The 14996-nt window shown below is 41.4% G+C and overlaps 1 protein-coding gene across 2 annotated transcripts; it reads right to left on the bottom strand.

Annotated features, from left to right (window-relative positions):
• Nucleotides 1–9795: 9795 nt before the first annotated feature.
• On the bottom strand, nucleotides 9796–14575 carry LOC133804287 (3-hydroxy-3-methylglutaryl-coenzyme A reductase 1-like). 2 transcript variants are annotated; one of them, XM_062242442.1, is made up of 4 exons: nucleotides 13885–14575; nucleotides 12786–12814; nucleotides 11526–11792; nucleotides 9796–10194 (listed from the first exon to the last, which is right to left on the bottom strand). In XM_062242442.1, exons 1-4 carry the CDS (start codon nucleotides 14268–14270, stop codon nucleotides 10043–10045), a joined length of 834 nt encoding a protein of 277 aa, XP_062098426.1. In that variant the 5' UTR covers nucleotides 14271–14575; the 3' UTR covers nucleotides 9796–10042. The 2 variants fall into 2 exon arrangements, with proteins under 2 accessions (XP_062098426.1, XP_062098427.1); XM_062242443.1 differs by having other exon boundaries at nucleotides 11526–11783.
• Between the last annotated feature and the right edge of the window lie 421 nt (nucleotides 14576–14996).

Genomic DNA, 14996 nt, shown 5'->3' with positions numbered 1-14996 from the left:
AATTGTTGCACCCATAGAATCAGCAACGAACCCCAAAGGCAACCCAAATAGATAACCTCCACCAAGCTGTAAGAGAAAATAAATAGCACAAATAAAGCATTGATAAAAATAAAAATAAAATAATACTAACAGATACACTTTCACACTTAAACCAAATAAGTTGACTAGACAGACTTTGTAATGCCCCGAATTCTCCGTTGTGTTTAACGGCGTGAACAGTAGGTCGGGAGGGCCATACTTGCTTAATTATGTTATTAATTTATTAAATGCATGTATAAGTTGATTATATTATGATATGATGTGAAATGCATGCATGTGAGTCCATATTTCTATCCACAGGGGTGTGATGGTAATTTGGCCCGTTGAGGGTAAATTGATTAATTGTTCGCATGTTGGTGATATAATTTGAGACCACATTATGATGTGGGTTTGCTCGAGCTATTTGGCATGAGACGATCAAGGAATGTTTAATGTCGGTTTGGTCATAACGAGCTTAAGCTCGGGGCTCGGGGTGAGTCTCGGGGTGTTTTAATGATTAGAGTGTTACCGGACATTAAAGGGTAATGGGATGTGAAATATTGGTGTTTGAGAGTATTGAGATTAGCGGGAATTGGGAAGCGTTAATTATCATTAACGGTGTAGGTGGAAGATGCCAAAATTGCCCTTGAAGTGGTTTTAGAAGCTTTTAAAGACCTAGGGGTATAATGGTCTTTTGGTTTGGATTTATATGAAGCTTAGATGGCTGTAAAAACAGAGGCCAAAACAGAGTTTCTCCACCCTTCCCGTACATTCATCTCTCTCACCTTCCTCTTTGAAGTTTTGAGCTCAAGGTGTGGAACTAAGCTAGGAAATCAGGGGGCTTAAGTTATAGTCTTGGTTCAGCCATTGGAGAGGGTTCAATACCAAGTTTGAGGTAAGCTTTGATCATTACTTTTCTGGTTTTGCCCTGTTTTAAAGATAGTTTTCAGCTCTTGATTTTGGTGTGGAAAGTTGGGATTAAGGGGAGTTCTTGAGGTGTTTTACTTGGGTTATGTTGGGGGATAGTTTTGGGTGATGTTTGGAGGTTTAAATGGATGTTTGAGAGAGGTTTGGGTGGTGTTTAAATTGGGTTTGAAGGGTTGGTTCCAAGAGAAATCGTAGGGGAAGAAAAACAGGGGTTTTGGCTGAACTGGGCGTTGCGCCGCGGCATGGTCAGGGTGAGCCACGACCCTTGGGGGCTGCTGGGTTTAGGCGCCTCTGTCTGAGGGGCGGGCCACGGCATGGCCAAGGAGGGCCGCGGCCCTTAAGGAATTTTTGGCCAAAGTGAGCTTTTTAGCATGGGGATGCAAGCCTAAGGCCTCGGGATTGAACCTACTACCCGGTTGAGTAGTGTTTGAGGTCCCGGAGGTTAGGTTTTGGTTTGGGAACCTTTTATTATTCATTTTATTGATGGAATCCTATAATTTGGTTATGACCAGGTAACCGCTAAAGGACCAAAAGGTTGATCGTTCTCAGGGTCACTCTTTCATTTGTTCTTGCTCGAACCAGAGGTAAGAAAACTGCACCCCAAGTGTGACATGCATGGATATTGGTGAGGCATGTTCATTATGTAATATGGACATGGATTGAACATGGAATGCTTAGCTTATGTTGTTCACGTGAGCATAGCACTGACTAATTAGTCAGGTTTGGCAAAGGTGCTGGTATCAACTGTGAAGCTGTGACTGATTAGTCAGGTTCGGCAGTGGTACTGGGCACTGGTCACGTTGCACTGACTTGTGAGTCAGAATTGGCAAAGGTGCTAGTGTCAGCTGTGAAGCTGTGACTTATTAGTCAAGTTCGGCGGTGATACTGGACACTTGTCACTTAGCGCTGACTTATTAGTCAAGGATGGACTTAGCGTAGTTCACGCAAGCCAACGGAGATTAGATCTAATCGACCATTAGCATTGAATGACTCAAAGAGCGTTAATGCCTGACCGACCCTGAGGGTCGGTGAATAAACAGAGCTTGGAGGCTAGTGGCTTACCTAGCAGCCACTCTCCTGCTAGAAAAGAGAGCTTGGAGGCTAGTGGCTTACTTAACAGCCACTCTCCCGCTAAAATCATGTGATGTTCATTCGCTTGTTTGAAAGCTTTATGTTCAGTATGATTATAATGATAATCATTTGATAATGTTTATGAGAAGTGTTATGTTTTCTTGCGGGGCTTTGGCTCATGGGTGCTATGTGGTGCAGGTAAAGGGAAAGAGAAGCTCACCTAGCCTTGAGTGGAGAGCTGATGTGGTGGTGTGTACATATGCGGCCGCTTGACCACCACGGTCAAGGTGTTCTCAGAGGAACTAGGGGGTTTACCCTACTTTTGCCGCTTAGGTCGGCGGGATTGTAAATTTAAAACTGTAATGACCATTTTCAACTGAGAACCACTTGTAAATGTTTTGTTTAGCTCTGCAGAGCAGTTTGTAATAAAATCTCCATTTCCTTTTTATTGGTTTTGTACCTTAACCTGTTAATTACACTTAGAGCACGTTTTTGACCAAAGGACTCAGGCAATGAGTCAAATTTCCGGTCCACCGTTCACCGTAACTGTTCTGGGGTAGCCAGAGCGTTACAACTTAGTATCAGAGCAATGCCAAGGTTAAGGTTTTTGTAGACTGGCTGGGCATGTACACACATCACTGAAGTCAAGCTCGACTCTTGGTTTGGTAACTCTTTATGTAGTTATGTGCATAACTGCCTAAATGTGGTGCAAATGCTTTACCTGTATGCATGAGTCACTGTGTTGGCCTTGTGCCCCTGAAATATTATGAACTGTTATATGATACATGCTGAGTGCTGAGTGCCATAAACATGTATCTGTTTGTGCATATTAAATGACTGTGGAATATGATAACTGTCTGCTTGTTCTTGGACCGTGAGGTGGCAAGAGGTTTAGTTATTACTACCAGACTGGCCGTATTGGTTATTGTTTCAGTAAGGTATCAGTGACAGGATGAACCCAGAACAGACAGACACTACAGCTGGCCAGAGTGGTCAGGGTCAGAATAATGACAATAGCCAGGGTCAAGAGAATGACCAATCCCAGATTCCACAGCCAGCACCTGCAAACTGGCAACAGTTGTTTAATAATTTGCAGGCTATAGTGTTGAAACAGGGGGAGGAGCTTCGTCTCCTAAGGCAGCAACAAGTGCCTGCAGTGGTTAATGTACCAGAGGCACCTTCTGTGTCAGTGCCAGTTATAGGGCAGCAGCCTGGGGTTGAAAACAGATTGGAACCTCTTTATGAGCGGTTCAGGAAACAGTAACCTCCTGTTTTTGAAGGCAGCGCTGATCCTATCAAAGTTGAACAATGGATGAGCATGCTTAACACTATTCTTGATTTTATGAAGGTAGTTGGTAGTGAGAGGGTGGCCTGTGCTGCCTATATGTTTCAGGATGATGCTCGGATATGGTGGGAGGTGGTTGGCCAGACCAAGGATGTTAATGTCCTGAGCTGGGAGGAGTTTCAGACCTTGTTTAATGAAATGTACTATAATGATGCTATAAGAGCGGCGAAGGCCGATGAGTTTATGAGGCTACTTCAGGGAAGCTTATCAGTTACTGAATATGCCTTAAGGTTTGACCATTTGGCAAAGTTTGCCAAAGAGTTGGTGCCCACTGATGGGACCAGGAGAGAGAGATTCCTCCAGGGACTACAGCCCAGGTTAGCTCGTGACGTTCGCATCACCACTGTGGCAGGAGTCACTACTTATGCACAGGTGGTGGAGAAGGCACTCACCACTGAGAGTGCAGAGATTAAGATCTGGCGTGACAATGCATCCAGAAGGGATTTTAGGAGGCCAGGTCCTCCATTTGTTGGTTCTGGTAGGGGTGTTGGCCCTAGTGATCAGAAGAGGAAGGTTCCTGACACCTTCCCAGTTCCAGGTTCTGACAGGAGACCTCGTGGTATTACAATAGGTCGTCCTGGGAGCAATGAAGCCTGGAAGGCTCGTCTTGAATGCCCTAGGTGCAAGAGGCACCATTTGGGAGAGTGTAGGGCAAAGGCCTGCTTTCTGTGTGGAGCAGTGGGTCACCTTAAGAAAGATTGCCCTCAGATGGGGAAAGAGGAACCCAGAAAGGTGGACAGCTCGGCCCCAGCTCGAGTGTTCACGTTGACTCAAGCAGAAGCTGAGGCTTCCCCCTCAGTCGTTACAGGTCAGCTTCTTAGTGCAGGGACCCCTTATCGTGTGTTAATTGATTCTGGTGCTACACATTCCTTTGTTGCTAGTAGCATTATTGATAGGTTGTGTAGACCTTGTGATTTCTATGCTGTGGGGTTTGGTACTTTGTTACCCACTGGAGAGATAGTGGTGTCCAGAAGATGGGTCAGATCATTGCCAGTGACAGTAGAGGGCAGGGAGTTGTCAGTGGACCTGATAGAGTTAGTTATGACTGACTTTGATATGATACTGGGTATGGATTGGTTGGCAAAGTATGGGGCAACTATTGACTGCAGAAGGAAGATGGTCACCTTTGAGCCTGAAGGTGAGGATCCTTTTGTGTTTGTTGGTACTGTGCATGGACCTCGTGTACCTATGATTTCTGTGTTGAGGGTCAGGGATCTTTTGCAAAGAGGATGCATTGGATTCTTAGCCAGTGTGGTTGACACCACTCAGGTCATGCCAGTGAAACCAGAGGATACTAGGCTTGTATGTGAGTTTCTGGATGTGTTTCCAGAAGATTTGCCAGGGTTGCCACCACAAAGGGAGATTAAGTTCGTTATAGAACTGGCACCAGGGACGGAGCCGGTGTCTAGAGCACCATACAGAATGGCCCCAGCTGAGTTGAAAGAATTGAAAGTGCAGTTGCAAGAGCTGCTGGATATGGGTTTCATTAGACCTAGTTTCTCACCCTGGGGTGCGCCAGTTCTGTTTGTAAAGAAGAAAGATGGTTCTCTGAGGATGTGTATAGATTACAGGGAACTGAATAAGTTGACAATTAAGAATAAGTATCCTTTGCCAAGGATAGATGATCTGTTCGATCAGCTGCAAGGTATGAAGGTATTCTCTAAGATCGACCTTCGTTCTGGTTATCATCAGTTGAGGGTCAAGGAGGGAGATATACCGAAGACTGCTTTTCGTACCAGGTATAGGCATTATGAGTTTCTGGTTATGTCATTTGGGTTGACTAATGCTCCTGCTACTTTCATGGATATGATGAACAGAGTGTTCAAAGATTACTTAGACCAGTTTGTGATCGTCTTCATCGATGATATTCTGGTATATTCTCAGACTGAGTTAGAGCATGAGCAACATCTGAGGTTGGTTCTACAGAGACTGAGAGAACACAGGTTATTTGCAAAATTCAAGAAGTGTGAGTTATGGTTGTCTCAGGTATCCTTTCTTGGACATATTGTCAGTAAGGAGGGGATTAAGGTAGATCCAGCAAAGATCGAAGCGGTCAGAGATTGGCCAAGGCCAAAGAATGCTTCTGAGGTTAGAAGTTTCCTTGGATTGGCAGGTTACTACAGGCGGTTCATGGAAGGGTTCTCGAAGATTGCTAGTGCTTTGACTGAGCTGACACGCAAAAGCCAGAGATTTGTGTGGTCAGATAAGTGTGAGAACAACTTTCAGGAACTAAAGCAGAGGTTGATTATAGCTCCGATTCTGAGTCTTCCGACAGATCAGGAGAAGTTTGTGATTTATTGTGATGCTTCTCGTCAGTTAAAGGAGTATGAGAAGAGGTATCCTACTCATGATCTGGAGTTGGCGGCTGTGGTTTTTTCTTTGAAGATATGGAGGCACTATCTCTATGGAGAGAAGTGTGAGATTTATACAGACCACAAGGGCCTGAAGTATTTCTTCACCTAGAAAGACTTGAACATGAGGCAAAGGCGTTGGCTGGAGTTAGTGAAAGACTATGATTGTGAGATTTTGTATCACCCAGGGAAAGCCAACATGGTAGCTGATGCTTTGAGCCGGAAAGGTCCGGGGCAGATTCATGGTATGAGGCTGATAGCCAGGGAGTTAGCTGATGATATGACCAGAGCTGGTATAGAGTTGCTAGTGGGCCAGTTGGCTAACATTACGTTACAGTCTACACTGTTAGAGAGGATCAAAGAGGGTCAGTTGGGTGATCCTCAGTTGATTGAGATTAGAGAGGATGTTCTGGCTGGAGCATCCAGGGATTATACAGTGTCTGAGGTAGGCTTGTTGAGATACAAAGGGCGGATATGTGTTCCGTTGGACACTGCATTGAGGTGAGAGATTCTGGATGAATCTCATACTACACCTTACTCTTTGCATCCAGGCACCACGAAGATGTACCAAGATGTGAGGTCGTTATACTGGTGGCCGGGGATGAAGAGAGATGTAGTAGAGTATGTGGCTAAGTGCTTGACATGTCAACAGGTCAAGGCTGAGCATCAGAGGCCGGTAGGGTCACTGCAGCCTCTGGATATTCCAGAGTGGAAGTGGGAAGCCATCACAATGGATTTTGTGGTGGGCTTACCCAGGACTACTGGTCAGCATTATTCCGTTTGGGTGATAGTGGATCGCTATACCAAGTCAGCTCACTTCTTGCCAGTGAGGACTTCATATACAGTTGATCAGTATGCAGATCTCTATGTGAGAGAGATCTTGCGGGTCCATGGTGCACCTAGGTCGATCATGTCAGATCGGGACCCCACTTTTACTTCCAAGTTTTGGGGGAGTTTGCAGAAAGCCATGGGGACAAAGTTGAAGTTCAGTACAGCTTATCATCCTCAGACAGATGGGCAATCTGAGAGGACGATCCAGATTTTGGAGGACATGCTGAGATCATGTGTACTGGATTTCGGTGGTTCTTGGAGTAAGTATCTGCCTTTGATAGAATTCTCCTACAACAACAGTTACCAATCTACCATTGGAGTAGCACCTTATGAGATGCTATATGGTAGGAAGTGCATATCTCCCATTCATTGGGATGAGACGGGAGAAAGGAGATACTTAGGTCCTAAAGCAGTTCAGAGGACCAGTGAGGCTATAGAGAAGATTATAGCGAGAATGCTTGCTTCTCAGAGTAGACAGAAGAGCTATGCAGATCCCAAGCGCAGGAACGTGGAGTTTCAGGTACGAGACTATGTTTTCCTCAGAGTCTCACCATGGAAAGGGATGAGAAGGTTTGGGAAGAAAGGCAAGCTGAGTCCTAGATTTGTAGGTCCATTTGAGATCTGGAGAGGATTGGTCAGGTGGCTTACAGGTTGGCTTTGCCTCCGGCGTTGTCTGCTGTGCATAATGTATTTCATGTATCAGCTCTTCGGAGGTATGTATCTGATGTGGGCCATATTTTGAGTTATGAGGATCTGGAGCTTGAGCCAGATCTCTCCTTTGAGGAACAGCCAGTTTAGATACTTGATAGAGAGGACAAGGCCCTCAGTAATAAGACAATACCTTTGGTTAAGGTATTGTGGAGGAACAGCAAGGTCGAGGAGGCGACCTGGGAGCTGGAGTCAGATATGTGGAGTCAGTATCCCGAGTTGTTCAGGTAAATTTCAGGGACGAAATTTCAGTAAGGAGAGGATAGTTGTAATGCCCCGAATTCTCCATTGTGTTTAACGGCGTGAACAGTAGGCCGGGAGGGCCATACTTGCTTAATTATGTTATTAATTTATTAAATGCATGTATATGTTGATTATATTATGATATGATGTGAAATGCATGCATGTGAGTCCATATTTCTATCCACAGGGGTGTGATGGTAATTTGGCCCGTTGAGGGTAAATTGATTAATTGTTCGCATGTTGGTGATATAATTTGAGACCACATTATGATGTGGGTTTGCTCGAGCAATTTGGCATGAGACGATCAAGGAATGTTTAATGTCGGTTTGGTCATAACGGGCTTAAGCTCGGGGCTCGTGGTGAGTCTCGGGGTGTTTTAATGATTAGAGTGTTACCAGACATTAAAGGGTAACGGGATGTGAAATATTGGTGTTTGAGAGTATTGAGATTAGCGGGAATTGGGAAGCGTTAATTATCATTAACGGTGTAGGTGGAAAATGCCAAAATTTCCCTTGAAGTGGTTTTAGAAGCTTTTAAAGACCTAGGGGTATAATGGTCTTTTGGTTTGGATTTATATGAAGCTTAGATGGCTATAAAAACAGAGGCAAAAACAGAGTTTCTCCACCCTTCCCGTACATTCATCTCTCTCACCTTCCTCTTTGAAGTTTTGAGCTCAAGGTGTGGAACTAAGCTAGGAAATCAGGGGGCTTAAGTTATAGTCTTGGTTCAGCCATTGGAGAGGGTTCAATACCAAGTTTGAGGTAAGCTTTGATCATTACTTTTCTGGTTTTGCCCTGTTTTAAAGATAGTTTTCAGCTCTTGATTTTGGTGTGGAAAGTTGGGATTAAGGGGAGTTCTTGAGGTGTTTTACTTGGGTTATGTTGGGGGATAGTTTTGGGTGATGTTTGGAGGTTTAAATGGATGTTTGAGAGAGGTTTGGGTGGTGTTTAAATTGGGTTTGAAGGGTTGGTTCCAAGAGAAATCGTAGGGGAAGAAAAACAGGGGTTTTGGCTGAACTGGGCGTTGCGCCGCGGCATGGTCAGGGTGAGCCACGACCCTTGGGGGCTGCTGGGTTTAGGCGCCTCTGTCTGAGGGGCGGGCCGCGGCATGGCCAAGGAGGGCCGCGGCCCTTAAGGAATTTTTGGCCAAAGTGAGCTTTTTAGCATGGGGATGCAAGCCTAAGGCCTCGGGATTGAACCTACTACCCGGTTGAGTAGTGTTTGAGGTCCCGGAGGTTAGGTTTTGGTTTGGGAACCTTTTATTATTCATTTTATTGATGGAATCCTATAATTTGGTTATGACCAGGTAACCGCTAAAGGACCAAAAGGTTGATCGTTCTCAGGGTCACTCTTTCATTTGTTCTTGCTCGAACCAGAGGTAAGAAAACTGCACCCCAAGTGTGACATGCATGGATATTGGTGAGGCATGTTCGTTATGTAATATGGACATGGATTGAACATGGAATGCTTAGCATATGTTGTTCACGTGAGCATAGCACTGACTAATTAGTCAGGTTTGGCAAAGGTGCTGGTATCAACTGTGAAGCTGTGACTGATTAGTCAGGTTCGGCAGTGGTACTGGGCACTGGTCACGTTGCACTGACTTGTGAGTCAGAATTGGCAAAGGTGCTAGTGTCAGCTGTGAAGCTGTGACTTATTAGTCAAGTTCGGCGGTGATACTGGACACTTGTCACTTAGCGCTGACTTATTAGTCAAGGATGGACTTAGCGTAGTTCACGCAAGCCAACGGAGATTAGATCTAATCGACCATTAGCATTGAATGACTCAAAGAGCGTTAATGCCTGACCGACCCTGAGGGTCGGTGAATAAACAGAGCTTGGAGGCTAGTGGCTTACCTAGCAGCCACTCTCCTGCTAGAAAAGAGAGCTTGGAGGCTAGTGGCTTACTTAACAGCCACTCTCCCGCTAAAATCATGTGATGTTCATTCGCTTGTTTGAAAGCTTTATGTTCAGTATGATTATAATGATAATCATTTGATAATGTTTATGAGAAGTGTTATGTTTTCTTGCGGGGCTTTGGCTCATGGGTGCTATGTGGTGCAGGTAAAGGGAAAGAGAAGCTCACCTAGCCTTGAGTGGAGAGCTGATGTGGTGGTGTGTACATATGCGGCCGCTTGACCACCACGGTCAAGGTGTTCTCAGAGGAACTAGGGGGTTTACCCTACTTTTGCCGCTTAGGTCGGCGGGATTGTAAATTTAAAACTGTAATGACCATTTTCAACTGAGAACCACTTGTAAATGTTTTGTTTAGCTCTGCAGAGCAGTTTGTAATAAAATCTCCATTTCCTTTTTATTGGTTTTGTACCTTAACCTGTTAATTACACTTAGAGCACGTTTTTGACCAAAGGACTCAGGCAATGAGTCAAATTTCCGGTCCACCGTTCACCGTAACTGTTCTGGGGTAGCCAGGGCGTTACAGACTTTATTCATTCAGAGTTCTATTTTTTTTTGGAGGGGGGAGGATCACTGAACAGACAATTACATACTTTATTAAACAGACTATAAAGGTCCAAAATAATGTCACTGGAACTAAAGATATAATCTATGACTAAATAAGTGACCACTGATTCCCAAAGAGACACTGGAACTAACCCCATCAGATGCAGGAATAATTGAATGAAGATTTGGGATAGAGTCTGCACTTTGAATTTTTGCAATCACGTGAATGTCTGCATTGCAACCTAGAAAAGAGATTTTAAAAAATTAGTTCTAAACAAGTAACTGGAGTCAAAAAACTGGTACTGAACAAACTGATGATAGAAATAATAATTTACTTTTAAGGTAATCTTTCAACTCATGAACCACTCTAACATCTTTTACAAAAGAGACAGCATAGAAATAAAATAAAATAGAGAAGATAACATCTTGAATACATCTTTTCCCCTACATTGTTTCACATTCAAAAAAGAGAAATCAAGTTAAAGTGTATCCAATTAATATGGACTTTAGTACAAGTGAATCAACATATTTGCCTTAGTCATAGGCGTATATGTAGAGACCAAATAAACAATTATCCTATTAATTCAAGAAAAAAAAGTAACATAAAGAGTTTAAAATAAAATAAATCTCATATTAGTTCTAATTAATCCATAAAATCTAACATTTGATGTATTCAATTCCACATCTTTAATAGCGCAGTAGAGCGCATAAGATTACTTTTATTACTATATCACAATGAAAACATATTAGTTCATAGACACTGAAAAAATATATAAGAATCAATAAATACATATATCCAAGATATAATATCCAAAGAGATATTAATGCAACAAATTATTTTGAGATGAAATTTCAAAACATGTACAAGTTAGATTCCAGGTACTTTAGTAAAAGTAAAGAAATTAACAACTTGTACTATCTAAATAATGGTAGTTATAATTAGGACTACAAAAGCATAACCTATCTTTAAAGTTTGTCCCATTGGTTTTCAATGTCCAACTCCTTAACTTGTACTTGTAATGTGTTTCTTACAATACCAAATTAAATAACAATAATACTTAGCTTTACTCAAGCTCATGTATTCATCTGGATTAATATGTAAATACCTACAGTACCAGAGAGCTTTCAGCTTCGCTTGATCAGTATAAAAAATTCAATGATCGATATTAATATGTAAATACCTAGCAACATCACAAGTGCTTCGAGTTTCTACCCTTGTACTGTAATACAGATGCAAAAAGAAAGCAAGACAAGAAAACAAAACAAAACGAACCAAGCAAAACCAAAAGGAGAGAGACTAGAAATAGAAAAAAAAAAAAAGGAACAAGGCAGTCAAGCACCAGCTTCGCAGAACAATCTTTTCAACATATATTATTAAATTAATCCTATAAATATATATATGTGGTTCTTGGAAACAGACATACCTAAATGGCTACTGGCTAACCACTCAAAAATATTATTTTATATGAACCAAGTAAATATATCAAAGTCAGTCAAAAGTTGGAAATCTACCAAAAACAAAATGCTAATAATTAACCAAATCAAAGAGATGGGAAGTTATATATATGATCACCAGAATCCAAAGAAAGCGAGAGAGCTTGGAATTGACACTCGATCCTTTGAAGAAAAAACATGGCTTCCTTAAAGGGTTTTGAGAGCTCTTGCTCGTACTTGGTCAACATCTCGTAGTATGCCTCCATGAACTGATCCAAAGCTGGATCTTCGCCAAGGTAGCCGGTGGTCATGTGGCCCATTACGGCTGCTGATGAGCAAGCTTCTTCCAGTCTAGCAATCACCTCGGGCGGTGCTCCAACCTTTGTATATACACATACTATTGAATCTATCAATGTATATATATATTAAAAAATTATTTGTAAGAACTTGTATATATAACAACATAAGAATAGCAAAAGAATCAAATCATGTTGCTTTGGTTGCAGAATCTTTGAACAAGTGAAGAATTCTCCCCCAGTTTCTCAACAAACAAACAAGGCCTTAAACCACAAACAATACCTCTGTTTGTTTCCTAAGCAAATTAATAAAAAAAACCAAAACAATAATCACTCATTTTGTGGTTCCAAGAAACCAATCAATCCAGGTAATTATCTGTCTCAATGCAAAAGTGCACAGGCTATTTTGATTAATTAATCTAATCCTTTGAAAAGGAATCAACTAAGAGGCCGCGGCATGCCTAAAATATGAAAGAGAGTATCCAACCACAAACTATTAAATACATGTCTCAATGAAAAAGTACATAAGCTAGATAGTTGAAGAATATATACATGATCATTGGAGATCATTGGCTTCACATCCTACTGAAAAAAATGTATGTATGTCATTTACTCCAATCAACTACAGAAAAAATATTAACATAAAGCAATTAGCTCATCATTTCATAGCTTGTCTCAAAAGGAAACTTGTGCCAGGAAAAGTTCCAAGATAACGTGCAGAAAAACTACTTTTACTAGGATGAAAAATAACCTTCTATAACACTGCTATCCATTGTCATCAATATAAGCAATAAGCCAATAAAACAAAAGAGCACCATCTGTAATAACCCATTAAAGGCTTCATGTATGACATATATGCAAATCAAGCATAGAAATCCTTCCACGATAACATAATAATTCATATAATTTAGAGGAAAAGAAATAGTGATTTTTAATTGTTTCTACAACTAGAAAAAGAAACCAGACTATTTAATTTAAAAGATAGCAAAAGTACTAGCTAGTAATGAACTAATAAGAGCAAACTAGCAAATCAGATACTACATTTATACGCCAAATGCAGAGTTCCAAGATATATATATAAAATAGAAAAGACGAACACTCACCTGTAAGGACCTCAAGCCATGCATAACCACTGTTTCAAAACAAAAGCATAACAACTTCTCAGAATAGCAAACAAAAAGGTTAGAAATACAACAAACGAAAGAAAATTGACCTTTTATTAGAGTCAAAAGAATAATTTTCACTCACATATTCCATTTAAATTCTAGAAAAGGAGAATGTCATATGTTCAAGGTTTGATTTCGAAACATCTATAAGCACTAGAAATAGTTCCTCCAGGAGTCTAGACAGAATATACTAAATGTTCTCTCAACTTCGAAAACAAGTAGAAAAAACATTTTATTTTCTTTCTCCATTCAGCAACTACCAAAGTTTATTGCCTATATTTGAACCATCCAATTGTGAAATGGCATGATATACTTTCTCAGTGAACAAATGATGACTGTCCTAATTTTTCTTTTATATGAAACATGCTGACAGAATTAAATAATAACAATGAAAATACACAAGTTAATTGTAAGCCATAAATTAGTCATAAGTTCTTGTGCAAGATTCTCCTTCTCAATTTTCTGAAATTACAAAGATTATACAGAAACAATAAGAAAACAATAACTACAGTAAACTTGGAAAAAGAAAGAATAACAAGTATGCTAATTTATCAAACACATAATGCAAGAATCCCACAATCTAATTTAACACTTTAAGGCATTTTAACAAGCTTTCAACACTCTTCAAGGCATTTTGTCGAACACATGGTTTGCAACAAAGACAAAGTCCTCCAAATACATTGACCAAGTACTTTCATATGGTTTCGGTCATTTAAATTGGAAAAAGAATCCCATAATCTAGTTGTTTGGTCCACCAAAAGACTTACATGACATTTGAAAGAAACTTCACGGTTGTATATTGACTAAAGATTCAACCTTTACGTGATTTTTATATTCTTTCTTTCTTTATTTATTTACTTTTAATACTTTCGGATCCTCAGATTTAGCTTCATGCTTTATTACTCAAATTTATATTAAATTAGAGAAAAAAAAAACATGATATCGATCTCTGTATTAAAATTTCAATCACCAAAACCACAAACAATAGATAAAACTTTACATATATACATATGATATTTATGAAGCATAGACTAACCTGTGAAAGATGATGGAAAGTGTCTCGAAATTTTTAGGGTCCTCCAAGAAGAACTTCAACTCGGAAGCTCTCTTGGCAGAATTAAACCTCACAACCGATGCTCTCGTCATGCCATCCCTCAACAACACGCTGGTAGCCCCACCAGACAAATGGATAGCCTTGCAACCTCTGTTTGTACTCGCAATCAAACAACCCTCCGTAGTCACCATTAGCACCGAATACTCGAACCCATCGAGCAACAACGGACCCGCGATCCCCACCGGAATCTGGACGTACCCAACAGGCATTTCGCAGCACTGCCCCAAAATAGATTTGTAATCAAACCCTTCCAATGTTCTTAGACCCAAACCATTGTTGCTGAACCGGCCGAAGCTAGCTGGTCTCATGCAGAGAAGAAGAAGGCTTGGCCGCACACAAGGAAGAGGAGAAGAAGAGCTGGCCTTCGGTGTCGTCGTTTGCCTCTGGTGTCGTGTGAGGGCTTGGGTCCGCGTGGTCGAAGCTTCAACGAGTCTGGTGGGAGAAAGAGATCCGAGAGAGAGGAGAGAGAATGATGAGGAAAAAGGAGAAAGAATTGAAGGGAATGAATTGGGTCTCTCGGGTCTCACAAATGAAAAAAAAAAAGCTAACTGTGGCGGGATGGTGGAACTATTACCGCCCTTTTTGATAAAGTGGCCCAATATATTACTCTAGCATAACACTTTTTTATTAGTATTATATTCGTGTGTTATGGAAATGAGTATTTGGTGTAGTGGTCCCTATGTGATTGGACGGATCAGTGGTTCCATCATATGTGGGCATGGTTGGCATCCTGAAGCCGGCAGGATATAGAGTTGTCGTAGTATAGGGAGCAAAAGGCTCAAGCTCCTCATCAGAATCACATTCATCAATTTATTTTCCAGACAGGATTCTTTTCATCTGTTCCTCCATTAAGGCTAGCCGCTCGAGGGTTGGATCATTGGTCTCTAGGTTATTTGGGAGATGGTTATCGGCTCCCACCTTATTGTACGTGTTAGATTGGTTATTATCCCTCCATGCTTGCGCTCGGTTAGGCAGGACATTCCCATTGTCACATACAATAGAAGGATCACCCCTGGCTTGAGTATAACTCAGAT

The sequence above is a fragment of the Humulus lupulus genome, chromosome X (assembly GCF_963169125.1).
Source record: "Humulus lupulus chromosome X, drHumLupu1.1, whole genome shotgun sequence".
NCBI lineage: Eukaryota > Viridiplantae > Streptophyta > Magnoliopsida > Rosales > Cannabaceae > Humulus > Humulus lupulus.
The sequence above is the reverse complement of the archived record's forward strand: the minus strand, read 5'-3'. Positions and strand labels throughout refer to the sequence as shown.